General features: G+C 40.6%; 1 protein-coding gene across 1 annotated transcript in view; it reads left to right on the top strand.

The window, feature by feature from the left end:
* The window catches only part of ulk2 (unc-51 like autophagy activating kinase 2), a 43,543-nt gene that overhangs the window by 1,791 nt on the left and 18,702 nt on the right, over positions 1 to 23,050 (top strand). The window contains exons 2-14 of the mRNA XM_017422022.3: positions 2,988 to 3,080; positions 3,250 to 3,291; positions 12,099 to 12,131; positions 13,030 to 13,066; positions 15,306 to 15,479; positions 15,698 to 15,771; positions 16,738 to 16,839; positions 16,926 to 16,984; positions 18,940 to 19,022; positions 19,154 to 19,204; positions 19,303 to 19,391; positions 20,365 to 20,533; positions 22,786 to 22,843. Coding sequence (XP_017277511.1) covers positions 2,988 to 3,080; positions 3,250 to 3,291; positions 12,099 to 12,131; positions 13,030 to 13,066; positions 15,306 to 15,479; positions 15,698 to 15,771; positions 16,738 to 16,839; positions 16,926 to 16,984; positions 18,940 to 19,022; positions 19,154 to 19,204; positions 19,303 to 19,391; positions 20,365 to 20,533; positions 22,786 to 22,843 — 1,064 coding nt within the window. The remainder of the gene's footprint in view (positions 1 to 2,987; positions 3,081 to 3,249; positions 3,292 to 12,098; positions 12,132 to 13,029; positions 13,067 to 15,305; positions 15,480 to 15,697; positions 15,772 to 16,737; positions 16,840 to 16,925; positions 16,985 to 18,939; positions 19,023 to 19,153; positions 19,205 to 19,302; positions 19,392 to 20,364; positions 20,534 to 22,785; positions 22,844 to 23,050) is intronic.

Here is a 23,050-nt window from a genome sequence, read left to right as displayed (position 1 = left end):
TAAGTAAAGGCTCTGAGTTTCAGTCGGCTCAGTGCGCTGAACTGTCACAGAAGGCCTTAAAATTACTATTACTGGTTTATGGTATTTCTTTTTTTTTTTTTTCAACAAAATAAAATAAAGAGTAGAAATAGAAAGATACCTGTGAACTGAACCATGGATTTTGTGCCACTAGTTAAACCGTAGTTGGAAAATTCTCTTCTAAATCTCTTTTGTCGCCACAGATGGTTCTAATATTGAATGTTATGGCAAAGATGTTGTGTTGTTAGTACAACAAAGATGTCTCCTGACCTCCTTGAACACTTCTCTACGTGAACACTTTTGAACCTTTACTTCCTCATTTAACATCACCCAACATCTGGAGAGAAAAGAAAAAAAAACCTTGACAACTCTGAGACAATTATTTAAGGTTTTTTGGGGAAACCCCCCCAAAATATTACACTATGACATGAATAACCAAGCAAACATTCTGTTTTTTAAAAAAAACACAACCATTTACTGTGGGGTGGCTGGGAATCAGTGGTTAGAGCAGTTGTCCTCCAATGAGAGAGTTGAACCCCTCATTGTCCCTGATGTGTGCCCCATTGGTGTATTAATGGAGTTTAAAGCACTGATCAGTCTCCAAAGCATGATTTATTCAGATTATCTTGGTAGAGTGCTGTATGAAAAGGTAAATGAGGGCACAGATTGTGTTTTAAAGCACTTTGAGTGGCCTGGTTGGCTAGAAAGGTGCTTTATAAGCACAGCCCGTTTACCATCTACCTGTAATTCCTTGGAATAACTGTGACATTAATCTAAAATTATTTTGACTCTAGTTAAAAAATAAAACACAACTTGGTCACAGTGGTTTTTTTTTTAAACAAGCGTTTGGGTTTTTTTTTTTTTTAATCAAAAATATACAATCTTGATTCCGAAAAAGCTGGGATGTTTTGTAATATGTATAAAAAAACAGAATGCAGTGAGTTGCAAATCTCATTTTATTTACAGGAGAACATAGTCGACATATCAAATGTTTAAACTAAGGAATTCTACTATTTTTATGGGAAAAAAACAACAGGTCAGTAAGAGGACTGCGTGTTTTTAGAAAAAAAGCAATTTAGAGAGGCTAAATTATGTTGGGGAGCTATGTCTCAGTAAAACTACCAGTCATTAATTTTTGAATAGAAATAGAGATTTTTGTATTTGGGGTCTCATTAAGAAAAGAATCAGTGAACAGACAGAGCTTCTTACTGAACCTGAACTCATCACCTGATCTGGAGCATCAGGCGATGAGTTCAGCCTCTGTTACCATGGAGATCTAACCAGACTCAAACTCAGTCTCTGTTACCATGACGATCGAACCAGAGTCAAATAAATCTTCAGTGATTCTGAAAACTCAAACCTTCAGTCCTCTGCTAATCCACTGACCAGCATCAGAACCTTGTGACGCCTAAACTTCTTTTTAATTAAATATGACATATTCATGCCTTCCGCTGTTTTAAAAGCATGTTTATCTCATGACTCTATGAGCAAGATCTGTATCACTGTCGCCACAAGAATGAACTGGTATTAAAATCTAGTGCAGAACGGGTAATTTTAGAGTGTTTCTCCCAGCTGCTTTGCGGCAGGCAGAATACCTATCGGGTTTGTTGTGTCTCCTTTGGTCAGGTTTGGTTTAGCTGCCTCTGTACTCACCTCTGGTTGCTTATTGATGCTGATCATATTGTTGCTCACGTTGTAATCGGCTGTGATTCATAAATGAGATCATGTGTTATTCTGGAGCCTGAAAGCTGGCTTCTATTTTTGCAGGATGACCGAGCAGGGTGGAACTGCTTACTGCGCGCAGACTTGCTGTTCATTATGAGGTGGACCATTGAGTCATTTAGCTTCATTAAAAAAAAAAAAAAGAAAGAAAGACTTCTGCACCCTCCAGTGATGCACGAGGGGCCGCTGGGGTCACCCCTCCCCTCTCTCTCTAGGATTGGCAGTTCAGTCACACTTGGGTGGGCAGGTTGTCAGTGAGCTGGGGATGGATGCAGCTCAGTTCTCCGTGTATTCCTCCACAATAAAACACATCTGTGTGCGCACGCAGACCTGTCACTCCAGCGCTGAATTCTCTGCCTTCCTTGAGGCAGACCGCACCCAATGAACAAGAACATCTCCTATTAACCTAGATTCTTTTGTAGACGTAAAACTTGTGTTTTTCGTCCGAGTCTCTTCCTTTCGTGTCGGGTATATACGCTCATGCTGTGCTCGTGTGGCCCTTAAAAGCTTAAAAACCCTCTGATGCCCCCCCCCCTCCCCCCGGTAGGTTTCTGCATGAGGTGCTTTTGGATGCAGCACGTGTTCATAGAGGCTTTAAGTTCACCTGAGCTCCAGGAATGATTTTTTTTTTTTATATGCTTGCTCCACGAATCCATGTGGAAACAGTACATGGCAGCTCAGGGGCAAGAGAAAAATAGCTGTCTTTCCTCTCACACGGCTTTCAACGTAAGTAGGCTGGCACTTGTTCCAGCTGTCATCCGAGCGCTTCGTCATTCAGCGTGTCTTTCAACTCGGGAGGCTGGCTTAGTGCTTAGAAAGCCAAGTGATCAGATGCTTAAAATAACGCAATTAACATCCTTTCAGGCAGGTGTTACGTAGCAGAGCCAGTAAGACTCGTTTAATATGGCGATTGGATCCATTTAAGCATCGTGTGGTTAAAAAAACACACCTTTTATTGTTGAAATTCACCATTGATATTACTGAATCTGGCTTTAATCTCTGAAAATAATCTAAATGAAACTTGATTTGAAATAAACAAAAAACAATTGTGGGGATGTAGAGCAATAAGCAGCCGAGAACAACACTTTTACATTAATTGTAAGAGGAGGTGACCAGAATGTTGGGGGAAATAAAAGAAATTAGGACATGGATGAGTGGCGTTGGCGAAGACTGAAACTGTATGCTTTTGCTGATGAAGTTGTACTTAAAGCTGTTTTCCTCTTCCTGCTGTCTTCTGTGTTGTGCAGAAAACTGACTGGGAGGTGGCCATTAAGAGCATCAATAAGAAGAACCTGTCCAAGTCCCAGATCCTTCTTGGCAAGGAAATCAAAATCCTCAAGGTGAGCTCGATGCCTGACTTCTCATGATCTGACACCTGACCTAATGATTGTGCCCCTTTGACTAAAAAGGACCTTTAACCCATTAAAGGCTACCATTCCATTAACTGCTGATGGCTAAATAATGTTCCCAGTTCATTTTTTAAATTTTCTTTTGCTTTTTTTGACCCAGGAACTGCAGCATGAAAATATTGTGGCACTTTATGACGTCCAGGTAAGTCGTTCAGTTTTTCTATCATAAATTTGGCTCAGCTCATTTTCTTCAAATGTGAAGAAATAACGTATGGTGCTGATTGCTCATCGTATGGTTGGTAGTGTTGGTCAGGCCAGACTTGTTTCTGGGCTGTTTGCTCATATTTTCAACAATATGGAGATGGTGTTTGTTGAACACAATTATTCACTGACTTTAGAAACATCATTTGTCAGATGTGTGAAATTGACTGGTTATGTGTTAGGACTTTTGTTTCCAGATTTTTTGATAATAATTCAACACTAAAACCTAATTCAGTGGAGAACTGTGACTCAGACATTAATCCTTTAGCCCTCGCTCTCTTCCTTGGATAAAAAAACAACAAACTTTACAATCGTCTTCTCACATGATCCAACAGCAGAAGTGGCTGTTAATCACTCCAGCTGTAGAGCAACAGTTAAGATGTAGTCTAACAGTGGGAGGAGCATGAATGTCTTCTGAGCAGTCACTCCATTACGTCCAGGTAGTATTTGATGACAAACGAACCAGGGTGAAAATGAATCAATCAAAGACAAAACCAACTAAAGTTCTCACACGTGCAGTACACACACACGTGAGCTGAAAATCTGACATCTGAACTGTGTTCAGCGACCAGATTTAGAACCAATGTGGCATAGAGAACACATAAAAGTCATTTAAGGCTACTTGGGTTGAAAATAAATACAGCACATTCTGACCGGGAACTTAATAAAATGATCAAAGTTAGAGCATAAAGACCCCTGCTCGAAATATACTTTGACAGGCATCAAGACAGTAGCACAGGAACAAAATAAATCTACTTTTAGCACATAAAAACATACCATTTGATGATGGTATTATTTAACAAGTCTCTCTACGACCCTCCAACCTAAAAAGTCCAACAAGTTCATCCTCTGATCCTTCTGTCCAATAGTTTCTTCTCAGCGTTGTTTCTGATAGTTGATTTTCGTTAGCATGTTAGCATCATGGCTAACTGTCTCCATGAGTCTCTGAATCACCATGTAGCACACACACAGGCACATGAGTTTTCGGAGACAAAAATGTTGACGCCTCTCAGGCAAATATTCGCTATCAAGGAGCTCAGAGTAATTCTGATGGCAACGAACTGAATTCTATAAACTTCGAAAATCAGAAACACCGAGATCCCGCCACATGAACAAGGAGAGCCAGTTTTAGTCATTAACCAGAGTTTGTTCAAAGTGAATTTGAATCAAAAAGTGGTTTAAATCCAAACCATTGCAGATGAAAGATCCAGTGCTGTTTTTCTTGGAAAACATGTAGCTCATTTACTGTCTCGGAACACCTGCTAATTACTATTTTCCTCACTTTCGAAACATTAACGGAGCCATCTGCGGTTTGTTAGAGGAGTGGGGTAGGAAGCAGGGATCTGCTGGGGTTTTCAGGATGGGAGGGGGAATGAGCTATGATGCATTTAAAGAAGCTGGGAAAAGCTAAACTCCTAGTGAATTAGGCTACGGTCACACTGCAGGTCTTAATGCTCAATTCCGATTTTTTGCTCAAATCTGATTTCTTTGCGTGGTCGTTCGCGTTATATTTTAAAAGCAGGCTCCATCAGACCACAGTGTGAACAGCCTTCAGTTCCTGAAACGACCCACATAAGCAGAAGAAGATATGACGTCACACCCTGGACGCTGTGTTAACTTAAGTAAATATGGATGCTGCGAGTGTTAGCATGTATGTTTTGAAGTTGCTGTCCAATCAGGGCCAACTGTACATCTAAATGGTAAAAGATAAAAGGAGACAGAGGAGAAAAATAGAGCAAACGTTAACGATAACCTTTATTATTATCTTTTTTGAGCTGTGGCTGCTACCTCTGTGCAGAGGCATGTGGATGAAGAGTCGAGTACAAGAAGGGTGGGACTTTTCCTTCGACATTTCAGCCAACATAAAAGTCAGATAAATTTCACTTGAACGTTAACACTGCTGTCGCTTTGAAAAACATCGGATATGTATCTGATTCAGTACCACATACGGAAATGACCTGGGTCAGATATGAAAAACTCTGAAATGTCACGTTCACGCTGCCATGAGAAAATCTGATATGTGTCGCATAGGGGCACAAAAAATCTGAATTTGGTCACATTTGCCTGCGGTGTAAACGTAGCCCATAATGCAGATGGCTTAAAAGTATCTGTTCAGATTTATACTTGATATATCACTCAGCCCTACTACAGTATTGGTCTAAGGATTTCTGTTTCCGTTTTCTTGGTTCAAATTGAGCTAAACCTGTAACATGGATGAAGTCAGCAGCATAAAAAAGTCTGGATTTCCAATTAGTCTCCATCCTATGACCTCTGTTATTTTTATCTTTCCATGCGGATGCCAATGCCAGTCCAAAGTAAACATGTTTATGTTCAGAAGCAGAGAACAGGCTCCTCTTACATGTGAGGGTAGTTCTGTTAGGGCTTTGAAAGAAGAAGTGGGGTGGGGAAGAGGGCATTTGAAGTGATGATGAAGCACTTCATACACAGTAGTCTACTTCCTGTGTTTATATTGAGACTCCTGCTGGCATCCTGCTGATCACCCCATCTACCCTTCCACTTCTCCATTGGTGTTTTCATCCCCTCACCAGACTGGATGACATCATAACTCCCTCCAGAGACGAATGGCTAAAAGCTCTCACAGTGGAGGAGAACCTTTTAGTAACCAGTCGTAAAAAGATTTGTAATAATGCTGGTTTAAAGAGCCAGTTCTAAGATTTCTGTTTTATTTATTGAATGAATGGTTGTATTTGGAAAAGGAAAGAAAAGAAAATATAACATATTATTGCCTGCGGCAAAAGTTGAAGAAGCAATGATATTTTTGCTCATGTTTGTCTCTGTTCATGTGTGTATTTGTTTGCCTGTACTGTTGATGGATTTTAATAAAACTCTTAAAGTAATCGTTGGCTGAACATCTACAACTGTTTGACCCTTTTGAGTCAACCCAGTTCAAGATGGCTGCCACAGCTAATCAACCTTATCCTACACAAAAATAACAATATTTTAGTGAATTTTACAGATATTGAGCTATGTTTTTGTGTGGTAATCGCTGAGAATAATTTACAACACAAACTCTGAGCACTCACAAATCATAAAAGACTCTATCGACCAGGGGTCATCAAGCTCTCCAGGAGCATGGCAACAAGTCGTCCATTTAAACCAGGTGTTTTAAAGCAAGAACACATCTAAAACATGCAGGAGAGCGGCCCCCGAGGAATGGAGTTTGACACCCCTGCTATAGACTCTGCAGTTTGAATATCAAGGGGCAGCTTGTTCCAAAGTCTGAGGGGCTGTCACTTCAAAAGCATCATGGCCTCTGCGCTTTAATTCAGCCTTTGGCCTTTGGAACGATCTACCACTGAATCTACTAAAACTGAAGTGATGTGGTCACGCAGCAGCCTTCTGGAGTAACTGCAGGTGATGAAGAGATGATTGTTCAAGGCCAGAATATAGAGAAATGCAATAGTCCAGTTTAGTGATGATGAAGGCATGGACAAGTGTTTTGAGGTCTTTTGGAGGATTGGAGGATTTTTCTTTGGCATTTTGGCACAACTGATTTAAAAACTGGTGTTGACAACTCAAATTTAAAAGAACTGCTTCAAGATTCAACGAGGGGGGCCAAGGATATCAGGTAACTCATTGAGAGGAGTATGATTTCCAAATACAGTCATTTCAGTCTTGTTTTCATTCAGGGTCAAACAATTCAGAGTTGATTAGTGTTTGACATCTTGTAGACAGTTAAACAGTGTTCAGTAGGGCGGACATATCCAGTTTAAAACGGAAGTATATTTGGATCTCAACATAACAGTGAAAGTAAATGTTATGTTTTCTGAATATTGATTCCAAAGGCAGCATAAATGAAACAGAATAGGACCCAAAATGGACCCTTCAGGTACTCTAAAAGAAATAGGTGCTGAGGAAGACGAGTGTTTCCCCCATAGAACTGAGGCCTTTAAGACCAACAGCATGTTCAGGTCTTGATAAAAAGAATACCGGGATCGATCAGCTCAAAAGCAGCAGTTAAAACTAAAAGAAGTAAACAGCGGAGCAACCTGAGTCAACAGTTAAAACAAAGATCATTAAAACCTTAAAAGTGCAGAGTCAGTGCTATGACAGGATTTTTAACCACACTGGAACTTCAAAAACATGACGAGTATCTTAAAAGGATCTGAAGTTGATTCTTTTTTTCAGACTTTGGACATGTCATAAATCCAACAGACTGCCTGGCATACATCATTTATTTAATCAGTACAAACAGTTTGCACATGTCATACGGTGTTATGTCACATCAGCAGTGGTTTGCTGTGTCACTACCTTTGAACGCAGCTGGTGAAGCTTCTGTGAATGAAACCAAAGGTTGAAATCAATAAAGGACTTTGTGATTGGTCTGGAACACTGTAAAAAAAAAAGAAAAAAAATCATCGAGAGATCATGTTAATGTTTTCAGTTTTAATCTTTAGGTCATTTTTAGTCCCTGTAAGCCCATTTTGACAAACCTGTGATTTTTAATGATCTTTTTCATCCACAGACAGTAGATACAAGCATTGTACAGGCAAGATTTGTGTGTGTGTAGTCAGAACACCAAGTTTTTCTGACATCTGTATTGTAGATCCTGCGTGGTTGCTTGTTGACAACTTCTGGGAAATGTCTTTCAGTCAGTAAGAGTATTATGAAATGAAGTGAACACTCTTTGTTTGACCTTTTGAGAGTTATAATACTGCAGAGGTTAAAGTACAGTACACAATGTACTTCTATAAAATACTGCAACATAAGCGTTTTAGTTTTCGTGTGTTTACATCGTTTTATTCTCAGTTCTCAGAATCCAGTTTTTGCAATTTGGTGAACAATCCGTCCGTTTTCCTACCTGCTTTTCTGTGCAGGGTCAGGGTCGTAACGGAGCTGGTGCCTGTCTCCAGTAGCCACTGTGTGAAAGACAAGGTTTTGGCAAGCCAAGATTTTGAGAATTTTTTTATTAGCATAAAACTGGTGGCAATATGTCAGTTTTATCCATACCGTGTTAGTGGTGTTAATTAGCCCCCCAATCTTTCTAAGAGTAAATAGTTTGGTAGACTTCATGGCATCTAAAATCAAAATTTTGGCATTGCTATTGTTAGTATGCCATTATTGGTATTATTCCTAAATCAGATCTGTTCTCACACATCCTCCCAGTTATCAGCAAACTTTATGTCAGCAAGGGTCTGTCTTGTTTTTTATTCTCACTGTGTAATGACCGGGTTTGAAGTTGACCTGTCACTGTTACACACATGAGCTGCTGAGGGAGGTAGTCACAGAGTCGATTTAGAGTGTGGGTATGATTTGGGAGGGCGGCCCCTTTCTAACCTACGGCGCTACTGTCACTCCCTGGTTTTATGAAAGTGGCTTTATTTCTGTAAGCACATTCCGTTGCCAGCTGTTGTCGGCTCGAGCGGTTCATTTGGGAGCCACTGGTTGCTGAAAGAATGGCTTGTATTTGCAGCCCTATTGCTGAACCAGATTGTGAATAAACCTATTGATAAGCCACAAGTTTATTCTTGTAAAATACCAAACAAACAAACAAACTTCCTGCTCAGCTCGAGTCATGTCTAAGTGGGGGATGGTTGGCCATCGGGTGCCAACACTGCTGTTTGTGTTCCTCCATTTATAAAACTCAGTTTCACAGATTTTATTCTTTTGTCATAACAAGACCGTACAGATTGCTCACCATTGTGTTAGTCTTAACCCTGAATGAACACAGAGTAAAACTGCTAGTCTCTCTGTGTTTTTAATTCGACTTCACGTGGAGGTGTTCGTTCACTCAACATCCCACCAAACTACATCGGCATTTTTTTTATGTTTATTATTGATTAGTTATAGAGAAAATGGATTGAGCCAAGACACTATAATCTGAACACTATTGTAACAAGCTACTGTATGTTAAAACAGTATATGTTCTTATCACCATTTTGTGATATTGTTTGTGTACTTGAAAACCAATTTGGCATCTAAAACAAACAGTTTGTTCCAACTAATAAATAAAGAACCACTTATCAAAATTACAGTCACATTAATTCAGATTCTTCTAATCGGACGACTCAACATTTATTCCAAAATCACTGCTCATCCCCGTTAGGCGGGCGAAGGCAGAAATCTGTTTTGATTGCTGCTTTGTTTTTTTTGTACAAAAGACTAGTTGGAGCTGCTTTTAACACTCCTACTGACCAAAAGTTGGAGCTCTGAGGAATCTCTGATTTCATGAGCTTGGCTGTTAAATATCTGTCTGTAAACTATAAGAAATAATCTTTACTCTCAGTTCTTTATGGGTCTTCTGTGCTAAAATATGGTTAATGCAGCCTAATGATGTTCAGCTGACTTTTCTGCGCCCATGATGGATTTCATCGTACAATTACAAGCTTTCTAAGAAGCTGAAGCCTAACGTGAATGAATTAATTTTTTTATGTACTCTGATTAACGATGATTGAAAATGATCAAGTGCCTCTCAACATTTTAGTTGTTGTATTAGTCTTCATTAAGTTGCTCTGATGTATAGCATCTTTTCATCTCAAGTCATTTACTTCTACAAACAAAAACAAAAAGAAAATCCCAAAAAGTGAAGACCGGAGTTGTTTTGAATTTAAAACGAGCAGCGTCAGAGGTTTGTTTATGAGCCAGCCTTCATAGAAACTTACAGAGCCCAGGAGGAACACTGTGTTCTTGTCTGTAGATGTTGGCAGGTGGAGGGGGAGAGGGGTGGCCTTCATGTGTATCTCACATGTCCTAATTACACAATGCATTAAAGCCGGCCTGACAGAGAGCAGAAACAGAACGGGGCTGCATATTTCTGGACACTTCCAGCTGAGGTTTTTAGAGCCAAGTTTCCTGGAAAGCCTGCCTCCCCATACATCCTTTATAGGGCTCTGCTTTCTAGGCATTTGGCTGGCTGGAACCAAAACTCAGAGGAAAACACTGTTGTTGCTCATTGAGGCACGTGAACACACTCCCAGTCATCTCCACAGTAACGTGCCGTGCCGGAGATGTTGTTTTGTTGTGTAAAAAGACATTTTTAGTTTTTTTAGGCACGATTCAGACACGCTGACTATCCACAAGTGATGTTGACTTTTTTTGCCCCGGGCACATTCTGTGTTTTTATTTCTTTAAAATCCTGTGCCTTCATTGACACAGCGTGCTGCTGTTACTCAGAATAGCCCAGATTAGGTTTGCGTGGCATAGACATGCTGGCTCTACAAACCGTTCGATCCATTATCTCCTAACTGCCGCACACCTGTACATAAACACCCTGACTCGCTGCAGATCTGCTACCTCCCATTTCACATTTTGTTACATAAGCCTCAACTCCAGGAGTTGTAATGTGACGCAGTAACAGAGCAGCCAACCAAGACCCTGTGTTGATCGGACTCTGCTGTCTGATTTTATGTTTGTGTGTGTTTGTGTGTGTGTGTGTGGGTTTCAGATCCCAGGACAACAAAGTACTTTCATGTTTCCGTCCTGCCAGCAGCTTTTGTCGCTTGCGAAACTTTGCCATGAGTGCGAGCGTGTTATTATGACAGCGAGGCTATTTATATCCAAGTTGTTTTGGACTAGTTTGTGCTGGAAAGTGGTTGTTTTGGAGCCCTGTCCTCGATGGGCAGCTGGCCATCTGTGGCCAGAGACCACTGGGTTTTTATCTTGGATGCAGCCAATGTGTGAACAGAACCTCCCAGAAAACGTTGGCTCGTAAACACGATCCGAGCAGCGGCCTCTTTCATAACGGTTAGCTTCCAACTTCCTCTAAAAACACAAACAAAGGCTGTCCTATGTGCAGCCGTCGCCACCTGCCTCTGGAATTAATTTTGCTCCGTCATAGAAAGGCTGCAGCCCCCCCACCCCTCCTCTCCCCTGCGCTCTGTGTTGGTTTTCTCTGGTGACAGTCCTGGCGTCTTCTTCAGTGTATTTGTCTTGTGATACGACAGTGACGTGTTAGTAACCCTTGTCCCCCCTGTACCCATCCCACCCCCGCCCCTCTCTTCCTCTCCAAGCTGTGCTGCACAATAAATAATCATTATGCAATATCTTCCTGAGCGCGCTCACATATTCTACAGTTGGAGTGGATATTTGTGCCCCCATGACCACCCTCGCCTGCTCCAGATACAGAAAAATCACATAAAAGACCGAGCTGCTTCGGAACCAGATAAACAAGCCCATCGGGACCAGGCTCAGATTCTTTTGGTTGAACTTCTCCGCGTCCTCTCTGTATCTTTTGATGAGCCTCATGATCAACACGCTGTATAAGAAATGGCTTTAAAATGTTTAAAATGCTTTGTGCTCATTTGTACCATAAAGGCTTTCAAAGACAGAAAAATAGAAACCTTCCTCTTAACTAAGTTCCTTTGTTGTGGTTCTTCATCATTTAAACTCGATCAAAATAACCCTTTTTATGTTGTTTATCTTCCTGGTTTCTCTAAAGAAGTGAAGTTAGACTGAATATAACCAATTAAACAAGGCCATTTACATTTGTAATAGAGTGTATATTTTTTAATAAACGACACGTCTGGTTGAGAACTTGTTTTGCACAACTACCTGAAGCTATCATTTATCTCCCGCTGCATTCTTTGCCCTCAGCCACCTTGCCACCGCTATCCGTTTGGTACCAGATTTTCCACATATTTTCATTTGTGATCTGGGATTGAACAGCACACTACACGAAGTTAGGAATAAAAACAAATGTTGTAGTCCTAAAGTGTTTGTGTTTCCGTATGTATTGTGGAGTTCTTCCAGTGGTTGTTCTCTTTCTGATGCTCTTTTCCCCTCTTCCAGGAAACTCCCAACTCTGTTTTCCTGGTCATGGAGGTAAGTATAGAAACTTGCATGTGTCCCATCTTATAACCTCTTGTGTTGTGAGGATTAGAGATAGAGAATCCTGGTTAACCTCAGCAGAGGCTCTCATGCGTTTCCTTCTTTTAGCTGATGAAGGCTTCTCTGCTGACCTGCTGTTTCTTGATCTATTTTTCTCTCTTTCACATCTTGTCCACTTTGTGGCTAACTTGTTAGCACCGACCAGGGCTACGTTACAAAGCTGCTTCAACTGGACCTAAACTTGTGTTTTGCCATCATATCTGTTCATTAAAAAAGTGGGACTCTGTCGGAAGGTTATGAACAGTTAATATCTTACCTGTTGCAAATAGCTCTTTAAATCACCTCAGTTTGGAGAAACAGTTGAAATCTGAAAGAACAAAGGAGCTAACAGCTAATCTAAACTTCTCCAGTCTCCTAAATTTGTGAACATTATTATGTAAACCTTTACAGGTTTACGTTTAGCTCATCAGTCCTGTCAGACGAAAAGGCTTCAGTTTCTCCAAACAGGTCTTTTAAAGGTCTTTACACCAAATAAGATATTATCTATTCAGATTATTTTTCCATAGAAAGTCATTTCAAAATCCTCAAACTAGTCCTTTAATCTCAAAAAGGCAGGAAGTAGATTTTCTATTCAACCCATAGCAGCTCCTTATGTCTGTTCTTGTCCTTGCTCACTAAATGCACTCCAGCAGAAGTTGTTGATGTCGATATTCAGCTCGTTAGTTGTTGAACCTGCCAATATCAGGGCAAGAATTTGAACACCTGCCTGCAAAGAAACTCATAAATCCAGACTGCATGCAGTCCTAATAACAAAATGCTCCTCTCAGCTTTGTATTTATAAATCTGAGCTTTATGTGCTGCTGATAGTGATTGTTTGTCTCCTCACATGCAGTACTGCAATGGAGGGGATCTGGCCGATTATCTGCAAGGTAAGCATCACTAATCTGTCTTTCACCTACACAGAGATTATCACTGAACAAAGTTAATAATGTTGCAGTGGAGAAAAAGGCATGTGGCTGCAGCTATTATATGTGTAGTCGTGAAGAATGTGTCTTTTAATTTAATAGTTGTTTCTGTGGGGTTCTATGGGTGGACCTCAGATCAGAGCTGTCTTGATGTACATGTCCTGGTTTGGATTTCGAACATCATGTAAGCATGTGTCTGTAAACCAGCCTAGTTTTCTAAAAGCTGACCCAAGGAAATGCGAACACAGCCTGAAACTCCCTCTCAGTTTGGTTTTGATCGTTGCTCTGCTCAAATCAGGTCAGCCTCAGTCTGGAATGACAGAGCAAATGGCAATATGCCCTGTCATCTGCACAACGCAGCCTGCTTCCTTATCCCCGTACGTTTGCATGAAGTACCGTCCCATGGGTTCGTATTTGCATTTTATGATCCCAGAGACCGAGGCACTCAAGGAATCCCTGTTTGAGTTCAAGCCATGTTTGTAAAGTGTAATCTCGTTTGTCATGGCAGATTAGTTCTCTGTGTGTTTTCCTTTCAAATCACTGGAGAGAGACTATTTTTGCAGTGAACACCGTGTGTAGGTGTCAAGCATCCTAATTATTTACAACGATTTCTCTGGTAAATGATTCTTGGACTTGCACAACTTCTGTAGAAACAACAAGAGAGGAGGGCGTGGTCTTTATTGTGAAGTCTGGTCTTTAATGAAACCGTATTGGTAACGTGACAATGTTAATGATTGTTAATGATTTAACAGAATGAGTAATTATTGACATTTATGTGGAAAATCTAAACGTGTTATTTAGTTGTGTTTATAGAACACCATGTTCTTGTGCCGATCGATTTAATAGAAACATTTCAGAGTTGTATAAAAAAAACATCACGAGACGGTGATTTTAGTTTGTGGAGATTTCAACACAGATTTTATGACAACCAGTAATCATGTGAAAACTGCAGAATCTGTCAACACTATGTTTACTTTGAGTTTGTTGCCTTTAATAATGTGCTTTAGCACCTCTTGCACCTCATTTTTGCAAAATGGGTCAAAATCAAGATTTTTTTGATATTTTAGTTAATATTATTTTCTAATTCTCCATCTGAAAAGCTTCAAAGTGACTCATAGTTAGTTAAAATTTCGGGATTTATCACCTGGCCTGGCAACAAGCTAGTTTTGTTTTCAAGCCTGCTGGTTTTGAAAATTCAATTTTTATTGGTCAGGAGTGACGTCAACAGGAAGTCCAGTCTTGTATTTAAAAAAAAGAGGACTCCCCTAGCTTTACAATGATGCCAAACATTATGCAAAGAGATTTCCTGGTGCTACGGCAGCCGGCAGAGAAAAAATGGTCAATTTCACAGAAAGATAAAGGATTTGAATTAAAAGGGTTTTTTCTGAAGACGTACCCGTAAGAAAACTTCAGTTTAAAGATAGCTTAGGGCGATTACCAGTAATTGTTTTTTTTTAGTTACTGGAATCATTAGATGCTTTCTTTATGGATTCATTTTCATGTAAATCTAAATTACAGCAAAAATCAATATTTTCACGTTTTCTTCACTGCAGCCTGAGCTCATTCTGACTCATTTTGCCAGCACGGGTCACATTTATGGGCTGTATTACCTAATAAAGTAACTGACTAAGACCCACAGGCAAATCCTAGTTTATGCACAGACATTTGTAGGAGAAAATATGACTGTTTGAACAGTATTGGATTTTACTTTTAACTATGAAGCACTGAGTGTCTTAGCTACTAAAGGCAGCGGTCAAAGCATCGCGTTTGGAGAGTTCCTGACAGAAAAGACAAGCAGCAGGATTCAAACTGCAGGCAACAAAAAGAAGGAGGAAAGAAAGAAAACAGTTTTGTTCACCTAAAATAACTAAGACTTCAAAAATGGTTTAATTTTCACATTGTGTCACCTGAAACAGCCGGTCTGTGCATTTTTGCAACTCGAAGCTTCACAGACTGGACTGCAAAGTGACGAGGATAGTCGCAAAGTTATTTAAAGACCATCTCTTACAAAACTGAAAGTATACTGACGGTTATCTGCTTTAGGTTAGACGCTGACTACTCATAACTACTCCTCACAGTTCAGCTTGATCCTAAATCCTAAAAATAATTATAATTGGAACACTGTTTAAGACTTTTCACCTGCTTTTGTATCCACAAACAGTTGAATCAAGTAATGTGTTTTTTTATATTTATTTGTTTTAAGCTAAGGGGACATTGAGAGAGGAGACCCTGAGGATTTTCCTCCAGCAGATCGCTGCTGCAATGCGCATTCTCCACAATAAAGGGGTCATCCACCGGGATCTGAAACCACAGAACATTTTGCTGTCATATATGACTCGCAAGAAGTCGAACATGAGTGGCATCCGCATCAAAATAGGTAAGAGAAGACGAAAAAATGGCCACTGTCTCATGGAAATAGATTATGTGTCTGCGTAAATTGCATACAAAAACAATATTGTGGTTCAGTAATTTTGGCTTTAAATACTGGATTTTTTTCACTATTTTTTTCCCGTTTGCTTTGGTTTTGAAATGGTTTAAATCCCTAATGATAACTTGTGTGGACTTTCTGCTTCATCCTGTTCTTCTGCCCTGCAGCTGACTTTGGGTTTGCACGGTACCTCCAGAGCAACATGATGGCAGCCACGCTGTGCGGCTCACCTATGTACATGGTCAGTAGGTCTTAATCAAAGAGCTATGGTCACTTTTTTTTTTTAATGGCATTACACGGAGACGTGCTTTGGTTCAGCCTTTTCATTTCACCCACCCTCAGCGACATGAGGTAGAAGCTGTGAGAACATAGCTGTTATTTCTGCCCCCCCCCCGGTTCAACGCCAGGTTGAACCGGTGTGGCTGGTTAGGAGCAGACACCTCATCTCGCCGATATCACTGAAGCTCTGTCCGTTTGAACAGGAGCCGCTCAATCTGCTGGGACTCCTCTGGTGGGACTAAAATGGTTCTGAAGTCAGTTACAACCAGTTTCATACCCATTCTGGTTAGATGGCTGAACTGACTATTTTCTAACACAGATAGGTTAACCTCTTAGTTTTCTTTTTTTTTTTGGTTCTGTTGCATCTTGTCTGTTAAAATACTGTATTTTCCTCACTATAGGGCGCACTGGATTATAAGGCGCACTGTCAGTAAATGGTCCATTTTCAAACTTTTGTCACATATAAGGCGCACCGGACTATAAGGGAAACAAAACAGCCCTGTCTTTTCAGAGAATACTGCACCGACGTAAGCGCCAAGTATAAACGCCTCCACCGCACGGTCCGCACGCCGTGCGCGGAGCCCTGTGCGACTATAACTGAGCCTTAATGCTGCAAGAGGTGCAGCTTCATAGTTTACCAAAGTCGCACTAAAACATTACGACTTCTTACATATATAAGACGCTCAAGATTATAAGAGGCATTGTCGTTTTTTGAGAAAACTGAAGGCTTTTAAATGCGCCCTATAGTCCAGAAAATACGGTAAAAAGAACTGCTAAAAAGGCATAAGGCAGTTTGTGTTTTAAAATTTCTTTGAGACTTTGATCTAAAATGTTAGAGATGCATTTTGTGGACAGATGTACACCGAGCCTTTAGGAAAGGATCATTTGGACTTTTTTCGGTTCTTATCTCATTGTGCTCCTTTCTCAGGCCCCAGAGGTCATCATGTCCCAGAACTATGATGCCAAGGCGGACCTGTGGAGCATAGGGACGGTTATCTATCAGTGTCTGGTTGGCAAGCCACCATTCCAGGTTAATACTGTCCACAGCAAACTGTTCAGAGATGGGCTTGCTGCGTTGTGCCTCAGCTTATTTCATTTCTTTATCACTGCCTTCAGGCCAGCAGTCCCCAAGATCTACGAATGTTTTATGAGAAGAACAAAAATCTCCAGCCCATGTAAGTAAAAGTTCTTCACAATGCACAATTTGAAGTGAAAATGGCACAAGAAGCTATTCTTTACTTGTGTGTTGTTTCATTTGTCAGCATGTTTTTTTTTTATGGATTGACTATAAAACCGTGACAACATGGCAAGAAATGATATAAATGTTTGAATTTTATCTTGCCCTTAAAAAGATTGAGCTTTCTTCTTCATAATAAAGTGTTTTAAAAGTGTTTAAATAGACTGCAATGAGCTTTAGTTCAGATATTATTCAGTCTACAGAGTGGAGGAGCGAGCATGTTCAGTAGAGGTTAGAGCAGGTGGGAGAGGTGGGGCATTAGATACAAGTCAAATATCATTTTTCCTTATTAGGCTGCATGTGAAAATGAAAGTGCTTTGGACGTAGGCAGGAATCCCGTGCACATCTCAGGCCTCGACAGTCTTCTTCACAGGGAACAGAAGGACGTCACGGCTGAGGCTGAGCTTTAAACTGCACAATGAGTCAAACTGTGACTAACACGATGCCCGTTATGACGCGCATTAGTTTAAAATCACTCACCAATTGGTATTTTCAGTTCTATTTCATTTCAGTGAACCTGTAACCATGTGACTACAACCCTCGGGTCGTAGTCACATGGTTACAGGTTCACTTTCATTCATAGAACCGTGTTTACATTCGTAAACAATCGTTTTCCTGCGTGCACTTTTACTTTTAAGGATGGTAGTTCAGCTGTAGCTGACATTGTTCTAGCTGCTATAAATCTGAGAGGGTGCAGGGTTTTCTAGAGATGTTCTTTAATGTTTTCTTTTTAACAATCGTTGCTACATTTAATTTGGCAAACTCTAGTTTGGAGTTTCTTTGTTGTATTAATTTAGCTTTTTTTCTGGAGAAAAGATGAAAAGTGTTGTTTTTTAAAGCTGGTGTAGATTCTCAGTTATCCAGGATATGGCAAATCCTCCCCAAAAACCAAACAAAAACAAAGCAGTATCTGAGAAACTCAGAAGGATTTTCTCCAAACACAACATCCTGATGCATTTCAGACCCAATAGGACTCTCAGACAGAGGCTGGTCCATCCTAAGGACATAACACCCGAACACAAACGGAGCGGAGTGGTGTATGATGTTCAGTGCAGTGAGGAATGTCCACATCTCTATAATGGAGAAACCAAACAGTCCTTCACAGATGCATGGCTCAACACAAGAGAGCAGATGTTCAGGACAGGACTCAGCTGTGCACCTACACCTCAAGGGTAAAGGAAACTCCTTTGAGGACCAAAATGTTCATATTTTGGACAAAGAAGACAGATGGTTTGAGGAGGTCTCAGATTTCAGCTTTCTAAAACCAAAAAAAAAAGAAAGAAACAACTGGACTTTATTATGTAGTTGAAGATTTTTGGATGGGAAGCGAAACATCTTCAGCTCTAGAATGGAAATCCAGTTTTTGTGTTTCCATTTATTTTGTTTTGGGGGGGATTTAATATTGCCCGGATGACTGAGAGTCTACACTAGCATACAGCCTTTCAAAACATACAATAGAGCGTTAACGCTGATACCCAGTCATCTTCCCTCTAACTCACACCTTCATGCATGTGACCAAAACATCTCTCATTGACATTTTTTCTCCTCTCATTAAAAAATAAAGGAGAACTCTTCAAATCTGTGAAAAACGGTGCTCTTTGAAATCCACTTCAGCATAGTTGCTTCACTTTTAGCTGCTGTTTTATTTTCCAATTTTAGCTTCTGTTCTGATCGTTATAACTTTAGCAATTCAGTTTCAGATTGAACTGATTTCAGCAAAGTCATTGAGAACTAAACATTCACGCAGGGTTTTCTGCAAAAATCCTGTTTCTTTAGTTTACATTTTTGTCCAGAACTAAACCTGCTGTATTGTTATCTTATATTTGATGTGCAGTTAGTTCATCACGATCACTCACACACCGTGAACTAAGTACTGATGTTCCCATTACACAGAATCCCAAGAGAGACCTCTCCACAGCTTAGTAACCTTTTGCTTGGGCTGCTGCAGAGGAATCAGAAAGACCGAATGGATTTTGGTGAGTGTTTACATTGAATGAAGCAATCGATTAATAGTGGGGGTTTTACTCAGTTCTGGGTCTGTCCTAGGATGTTTCCTTTTAAAACACCGCCTGTTCTGTTTGTGTTTGTGTAATCTTCCTCTCTGCAGACACGTTTTTCAGCCATCCTTTCCTCGAGTCGACATCCACTATTAAAAAATGTAAGCACAAAGGTCACGTTCTTGGGAAGCCTGACTGCACTCGTGTTCTCATCGTTCAGCTTGAAATCTTAATTAATGATGAGTTTTCTTCCCGTCAGCGTGTCCGGTGCCGGTCCCCAGTGCCTCCAACGCTGTGACGGAAAGTTCCTGTGGCAGCTCCCCATGCATCCGCTACAGCTCTCCTCCTGTGAGTTTGATATCGCTTATTAAACCCTCATTGAGAAGGGATTACTTTCAGACCGCAGCTAGGTTCATGAAACATTAACTAGGCCTCCCTGGTGCGACACCTCTATTGTTGCCGGGAACAGCACAAACAGCAGAATCCATCAGTAGCAGTTTGATAACGTAGCACATGCGTCTGCAAGTTATTAGCTGTTTAAAGCTGAACTGAAATCAAATTTCAAAACATCAGCATGTCGTGGATGTTATGTAGTCAAACATATCCACACAACATTGCAGTGACCCGTTTTTCTGACCTAAAACTTTCACTGGTTTTAGCGTTTAAGTCAGTCATTTTCGAAGTGGGTGATTTGTGGGGCGGAGTTCCGTCCTGGTATCCCTCTGGGCTGTGACTAGTTGCCAAACAGCATTCATGAGGGAGTCTCCCGAATGTCTTGTGGCGTTCTCAGGGGTTCTCAGTTTACTTGTGTGAGTCACAGAGGTGTTCGGTCCTGTTGCTCGAGTTTTGAGCATGTTAAAAGAATTTGTGCAGCAACCTCTCTCTCGAAATAAGTCACAGAGTCATCATGGGCGTCTCCAACTGGTCTCCAAAACTCTGGAGCTACATTTGGACTCTGGATCGAAGCTCTCTGACAGAAAACACCCCAGGCTAAGGTCCAGGTCTTAAAAACGCACTGATGACTTGCTGGTCGCTTGGTCACAAAGACTCAGAAAACAGGGAGCGTGCAGCTGAACATTCACGTTCTCTTGCAATTTTTCCACAAGTTTTAGTTGCCAACAGTGACAGCCCAGTGAGATACTACCTTTAGCTTTTATAAATACTGCAAAGCAAGTCAATCTAAGGTTGGCAGTGTTTTTTTTCATCAGTGGTATTTCATTTGACAAAAGGCCCAACCCAGTCTGGGAACTTTATTTGCCTCTTTTAGTCCAAGTAATAACTAAATCCTCTTTGTGTCTCCTCTCTGCCTGCGAACACACAGTCCCTCCCCGACATGCAGACTCTGGCCGAGGACGGTCTGTCGTCCCCTCCACTTGGCCCACCCAACTTCCTGCAGCTGTCCAAAGAGTCTGCAGGAAGTACCAGCAGTAAGAACTCCTCTTGTGACACTGATGATTTTGTCCTGGTGCCTCACATCTCCACCGATAGCTGTAAGTATCAGAGGGCGCACAAATCTACGCTTCCGAATTTACTCATGTCTCACTTCAATATTTCCCATCTTTGTGGGGTTTCTGAGCAGATCAGTGTTTGTTGTTTGGTAATGCAGAACTGTGAAATGCCTGAGATGGAGCAAAGGACAAGTCTGACTGAGTGAATCAATTTCTGTTTTCTAGTGGTACGCCTGCGGGCAATCGTGTAACTATTTGTGAAGAAGTGCTACAGCTAGCTGCTGCTGTTTGCTCATAAAGGTCGAATTCCATCCAAATAACCACGTGACGTGACATTAATGGTGGTATAAAAATCTAAAAAATAGAGTTTGCATGACCTGCTGTGAAATTTTGAAGATCGGAGCCGTTTGAAGACGATAGCAATCTATGCTTGGTCTTGGCCTCACTCAGACTAGCCATTAGCTCATCTGTTCAGTCAGAATTAAACTCTGTTTCTCCAAACGGAGGTTGTTCGAAGGTCGTCTACAACAAATAAGATATTATTGTTCAGAAGCGTTCCACAGAACCCTACTTCAAAATGGCTGAAATACTTCTCTAGGTAAAGCAGCGAAGGGAAAAATGAAATCCTGAACCAAAACAATAAAAATAAGTACATCCCTGTGCGTCAACTAGCTTTTCAGCTTCTTTTTATTTTGGTATTTTTTCAGCACTGACATTTTGTCGAGTGCAGGTTGGTGATTTATCACAGAATGTCTCTGAGTCAGTCCTCCACAGCTAATGGCTGCTCCCCCCCCCAGTTTAACTCTTACTGATGGTGTTATTTCTCTCTACTTTTAATGGAAATCTCATTTTCTTCTAATTTCACTCAGAAAACAATGACTCACAGATCTTTTGATGCACACTTCCTACTTTCAGGCAGTATTGTTTTCAGTTTTCTGTTTTGCAATGTTTTTTTTTTTTTCCTCAATCTACCTTTATGTGCTTTCTTTACAATCTTCCTATTTATCGTTAACTTGCACCAGATTTTAAACCCAACTGAGTGAGAACAGCCAACATACTTTACAGACTTGCTTTATACTACAGGTGAACATTTTCATTTTAAAAAAGGGGACTATGTGAGATGTTCTTTAGGCTTTAAATTAGTGGGTTTAGGCCCTGCAGTAATGATTTAAGAATTCGTTAAAGAGGTTAAATGTTGATTAGTCTCTCACCAAAAAAATACAAAAAAGAAAAATACAGTCACATGAACCTTATTAATTCTGCTCTGACAACAGTTTACAACAATGGGCCCAGACTTCAATTATTAATGATCCGTTGGCCCTAAAAACCCAGTCACTGAATGGAAGTTTGTCTTCAGATGAAACACTTGGACACACCAACTTGTTGATGGTTCATTTACATCTGTGCTGTATGAGCACACAAATTCTATGTATCTGCGCCAGTACTCACTGTATGGGGACAGTACGCATCACAAAATCATGTTCAGTATTTGCTGGTAATTTCTACAGACACGCACTCTTTTGACATTAAAATCTGCTAACAATGACAGACTGTAATTTAAGGCCTAGCATTCCAATCGATCATCGCCTTTCATGCTCGAGTTTTAAACTGAGACCATCTTTTGATGAGAAATGAGAGTTCTCGTCTAACTCTGTTAATGACCAGAACCCTCCAGTTACAGTACAGATCCCTGCCTCCTGGAGCCACTGCCCCCACAGCTGTGGTGGTCATCTTGATTTGGAGGCATTAATAAGTTACTGGTGTAAATCCACTGTTTGCTTTCTAAGACTTTCATCAAATCCCATCTGGCTAACAAACAAACAGGCTTGAAGCTAACAGGTTTTAATGGGTAGCGCTCAGAGTATGCGTTAGGATTGACTCTGCTCCTACCACAACAAATTTTAGCTCAATATCTGTAAAAATTAGCTGAGTTGTCGCCATTTTGTGTTTCCTAAGGTCAGTTGACTGGCAGCCATCTTGGGTTGACTCCAAAAGTTTATCAGTTGTAGATGCACACACATTAATTACTTTTTGTGAGTTTCATTAAACTCCACCCAGTGGTTCATGAGATATTTTGCTGACAGTCCACACTCTTACCTTTGTTTGTGGCCAGTAAAACTATTCCTCATTCTCCTCACCTGCTCTAACACACCAAGCTGCATCCGCCTGCCAGTCCACATCAGAGAGTTTTATGAGTATCAGGTGACATTCTAAGGCATATTTTAGCACCTGGTAATCAACAGAGTGTCACACCCTTATATATATTTTTTTTTTGCTTGTTTCTTCCTCCACAGACGATCAGCCAGTGGGAGCAGGTCGTCGATCATCCAATGAGTTTCTTATGTGTGGAGGGTAAGTTCGCTCATGTTGAAAAATATAAGGATTTTTCAGTTACTGAGTAAATAAAATAAACCCATAAATAAGTTTAGATTCATTATGTTTTTAAAAATTATGTTTCGTATTTATGTCTGTGGCTTTCTTTTCTTCTACATTGGGATCGTTATCAGATTCAGCCAGGGGTGGAAATTAAAAATTTTGTCCACCAGCCATAGTGGCTGG

Source organism: Kryptolebias marmoratus, linkage group LG2 (assembly GCF_001649575.2).
Source record: "Kryptolebias marmoratus isolate JLee-2015 linkage group LG2, ASM164957v2, whole genome shotgun sequence".
Classification (NCBI taxonomy): domain Eukaryota; kingdom Metazoa; phylum Chordata; class Actinopteri; order Cyprinodontiformes; family Rivulidae; genus Kryptolebias; species Kryptolebias marmoratus.
The sequence above is the reverse complement of the archived record's forward strand: the minus strand, read 5'-3'. Positions and strand labels throughout refer to the sequence as shown.